The following is a 5,000-nucleotide window of genomic DNA, read 5'->3' as shown; positions in this document are numbered from 1 at the left end:
GGCATCACAGCAGGAGTCCTGCCAGCGCTGCACCAGCCACCCACTGCACACAGACACACACACACACACACACACACACACACACACACACACACACAGACAGACAGACAGACATCACCCAACCAACCAATCAGACATGAGCGGGAAGCGGGAAAGCTAACCCTCCCTCCCTACACACACACACACACACACACACACACACACACACACACACACACACACACACTCACACTCACACTCACACGCACGTTCAGCTCCATCATTCATGAGCACGCACCAACACACACCTCTTTAACTCACTACATAAATAAACACATACATAGGTAAATAAATGGAGGTCCCAGCAGTGACAGAGCTAGAGTAATATGTAAGCAAACTTCTAATCAAATTAGGCAAACAAGTACGCAAACAAACAACAAAACAAACAAAAAATCCATTGTCTGTCTTATCACAAGGCCTGTCATCTCCTCTTGTCTCCTAGGTGACAGGCTTCAAACTTTAATGAGTTTTCTCTCAGAGCGACCTGCCAAGTTCAACCTGCTCTGACACATCAGTGTGCCGGGTGCTGAATTAACAAGGTGGTGTCAATCAGAGAAATGTCTCCACAGATGTGTGTGTGTGTGTGTGAGTCTGTGTGTGTATGTGGCCACAAACAGCTGATGCATCTCCCCTGGAGCTAGATCTAGCTTGGATGTGTTTCAGTGTTGGCTTCTATAAACTGATGTTAAGCTGTGAAGCTGATGCCATGCTGCATCATTTATGACCATAGACCACTGTTAGTGTGCTGGCATATCATGACCATAGACCACTGTTAGTTTGCTGGCATATGATATGACCATAGACCACTGTTAGTGTGCTGGCATATCATGATCATAGACCACTGTTAGTGTGCTGGCATATATGACATGACCATAGACCACTGTTAGTGTGCTGGCATATATGACATGACCATAGACCATTGTTAGTGTGCTGGCATATGATATGACCGTAGACCACTGTTAGTGTGCTGGCATATGATATGACCATAGACCACTGTTAGTTTGCTGGCATATGATATGACCATAGACCACTGTTAGTGTGCTGGCATATCATGATCATAGACCACTGTTAGTGTGCTGGCATATGATATGACCATAGAGCACTGTTAGTGTGCTGGCATATCATGACCATAGACCACTGTTAGTGTGCTGGCATATGATATGACCATAGACCACTGTTAGTGTGCTGGCATATGATATGACCATAGACCACTGTTAGTGTGCTGGCATATGATATGATCTTCTAAAACTGATAGTTCCGATCCTTGATTGTGATTGGCTGAATCACGTTCGATGTCGTTGTAAAATCCAGCACAAACATACACCTTCTCCGCTAGCGCGTCATGCCTAACAACGCCCTTAGCTGTTGTAGAATCAGCGTAACCTACGGCCTCTCAGGGCTTATTGCTTAAATAGACCACTGGCCCATGGTAGTGCCATCTTAGTATCTCAATTATAAGTCAATGTAAAGCTGTTACTATGGTGACGTCTTAGTATCTTATCTATAAGTCAATGTGAAGCAGTTAGCATGATGAGATTTTGGTATCTTATTATAAGTCAATGTGAAGCAGTTAGTATGATGATATCTTGGTATCTTTTTATTAAGTATAAGTATATATAGTCTTTTGATCCCGTGAGGGAAATTTGGTCTCTGCATTTATCCCAATCCGTGAATTAGTGAAACACACTCAGCACACAGTTTACACACAGTGAGGTGAAGCACACACTAATCCCGGCACAGTGGGCTGCCTGCAACAACAGCGGCGCTCGGGGAGCAGTGAGGGGTTAGGTGCCTTGCTCAAGGGCACTTTAGCCGTTCCTACTGGTCGGGGTTCAAACCGGCAACCCTACGGTTACAAGTCTGAAGCGCTAACCAGTAGGCCACGGCTGTGTGTGTAGTATAATGAGATCTTGGTATCTTATTATACAGTAAGTCAATGTGAAGCAGTTAGTATGATGATATCTCGGTGGTGCCGACGCAATGCAGTCATCCTCTGTGGCGGTCAGTGTCAGTGTGTATAAGAGTGCAGCTGCCGGGGAGCAGGTGTGACCCCAAATAAAGGGGATCATTATTGTAGTGCTGGCGTGTGTGAGGCATCCAGCAGGAATGGGTCCTGTCATCTCCCATCTGTGAGCCCAGAATGGCTGTGTTCCTGTTCACTCCTGTAGTACACACACACACACACACACACACACACACACACACACACACACACACACACACACACATGTGTGTGTGTGTATGTATATATGTATGTATATATATATTATATACACACATATATACACTCACACACACACTCTCACATACACTCACACACACACACACACACACACACACACAGTAACGCGGGGATCTAAACACACTCTTGTAAGAACACGGTACTGCTGGAATCTAAACACACTCTACTAAGAATACAGTAGCACTGGAATCTAAACACACACACACCTGTAATGCTGGAATCTAGACACAACAACAAGTTGAATTTGTAGTGCTTCATCAAGGCAACCAAAGTGCTTTACACACACACACACCTGCAGGAATACAGTTACTCCCGAGTCTAAAGTGTGATCTACCCACTGCCACTCATGTACAGTCGTGGCCTACTGGTTAGGGCGTCAGGGGTCGGGCATCACTGAGCGCTGACCCAACAACACTGCCCACGTAGCAGTGTCGTGGAGCGCCGCGGACGATGAGTCACCCGTCCGCTGGTCAGGCAGGACATCTGGGGCAACAGAATTAGCCCCGGGGGGTACAGAGGGGGGGTTAGATGTTTCCTTTTACAGTGCTGGTCACTTTCACCAGCCACTTGGAGACTGGACACTGGAGACTTTATATATAGAGAGACACTGTGGTCTGAAGATGGTGTCGTAAAATGGGGACACTGTTAGTCCAGGGGGGGAAAGTTGTGATATCATAACATTGGGACAGGGTTAGCCCTGGGGTGAAAGTCATGTCCTGTTTTGAAGCGTTGCTATTCCTCTGCTGATGAAGTCATAAAAGGTGGACAGAATTAACCCAAGGGCAGGCAGTGGATATGAAGGGTTGGTCACTTCTGCTGACCATAAACCACAGGGGAGAGACTACATAGAGAAGCATTGTTGTGTGTCCTGTCATCAAACTGGGACATCATTTGGTTGGAGGGAAGCTCATACAGTATGTCACTAACAACCAAATAAAAATACAACTCATGTCTCCTACACATTGTGTCATAAAAGTAGGAGACTATTGGTTGACCCTGTTGTCATGTGACTGTTGGGTTAGTTATGTGAACTTTGACCTCTTCCCTAGACTTCAGCCTCAAAGCTCGGCCCATTACCCAGAATCCTCCGGGACGTGCACACAGCGCTGACCAATCCGGCGGGTGTTCAGATGATGGCACCGCCCGAACGCATGCCCTCTCCTCCCGCCCCCAGCTGCAGTATCTCCACCGGCCTCCAGAAGATGGTCATCGACAGCGACCTATCAGGGTAAGGCTTCACCACACGGCAGCCAATCAGATCACAGTATGTTCTCACAGCATCAAATCAAACCACATTGTGTTTTTGAAATTCTGATGATTGATCAGTAGGGTAGCGTTTCTTGGTTTTTAAAGCCCCCAACGTTGTCTTGAAGGCAGCGCTGCCTGGAAGGCGCTAGGGTTAGGCATGGGTTAAGGTTAGGATTAGGGTTAGGATAAGGCGCATTTAAGTCAACGGTGCCAGCGATTCCTGGAAGACGACGTTGGGGGCTTAAATCACCATCGAGCATAGGTAACAGAGAAGTAAGTGAGATAAATCAGACTTTTGCTGTTTTTGGAGCACATGTTTGGCATGGACTCAGGAATCTCAGAGGGGTCTCTTGATGATAAATGTGTGTGGAATCAGCAAGTCCCCTAACAGCAACACAAAGCTGTGTCCACACAGCAAACTAATCCTGCATGATGTGGTTACTTGGCAACAAGTCCCAGCAAAGTATTGTTATCAACTGAAGAAGGGAAAGAGTGGGAGGTGTGATCAGACAGTCTTCAGTAGCCATCTTCTCCTCTTGTCCATCAACACTTGTACAGTAGTCTCTGTTAGAACTTATGCTGGCCTGAGTTCTAGAATTCTCTTAGAAGTCAGGTGACCCAGCAGAGGTGCTTCTGGCCCAACAATGACTCGGCAGAATGGGATGCAGAGGTTAATAGACACCAAAAAATGTGACCTGCCCTTAAAAAATGCTGTCTCATCCCCACTGCAGTGGAGTTATCTCAGAGTATTGATTCACGATTGTGGTCCAACACCTCACTCCATTCTATTGCTTTCTGTATTATCGGCTAATTCTGTTCCAGTGCTGGTGTTGTTAGATCAGCTAAGGGCCTCTCTTGTCCTTATCAGACTGGTGGGTGTGGGGGCTGATGGGAAATGCAGTCCCTGGAGCTCATTCCCAGGCCTTATCAGCCTGGTTTCAGCCCAAAGTCTCGGCAGAGGCACTCTAAGTGTGTGTAGAGAGAGAGACGGGCAAACTCCCAGAGCTTAATAACAACCTCGAGTAATGAGCTCCCCCAAACGCAAGCTGAGAGGGGGAGAGAGAGAGGTGGTGTGTGGGGGGGGAACAAAGAGAGAGGGAGAGAGAGAGATGGAGGGCTAGAGATAGGGAGAGAGAGAGGGGGAGAGAGAGAGAGAGAGAGAGCGCGAGAGCTGGGTTAATGTCTTAGAGCAGATTAGGGAAAATGCATTAGCACTGTCTGGGTTATTAAACCAACACAATCGAGTCTGTCTGGCTCCAGTATGAGAGACCAGAGAAGGGGAGGAAGAGGAGGAGGAGGTGAAGAAGAAAAGAGAGGGTGATGAAAGAGAAAATGGGAGTGCAGAGAAAAGAAGATAAAGAGAGCAAGAGAGGTTCAGGGAGTGACCTTGCTGGCAGCAGGGATACTAACAGCACACACACACACACACACACACACACACACACACACACACACACACACACACACACCA

At 47.1% G+C, this 5,000-nt stretch overlaps 1 protein-coding gene across 1 annotated transcript in view; it reads left to right on the top strand.

Annotated features, from left to right (window-relative positions):
- Positions 1 to 5,000, top strand: part of dab2ipb (DAB2 interacting protein b) — a 230,284-nt gene that overhangs the window by 215,429 nt on the left and 9,855 nt on the right. Inside the window, 1 exon segment of the mRNA XM_048259739.1 lies at positions 3,331 to 3,509. Within this exon segment, the coding sequence (XP_048115696.1) occupies positions 3,331 to 3,509 (179 nt within the window).

This window comes from Alosa alosa, chromosome 12 (genome assembly GCF_017589495.1).
Source record: "Alosa alosa isolate M-15738 ecotype Scorff River chromosome 12, AALO_Geno_1.1, whole genome shotgun sequence".
In the NCBI taxonomy this organism is placed as follows: Eukaryota; Metazoa; Chordata; class Actinopteri; order Clupeiformes; family Clupeidae; genus Alosa; species Alosa alosa.
Note: the sequence above shows the minus strand (reverse complement) of the source record. Positions and strands in the feature narration are given on the sequence as shown.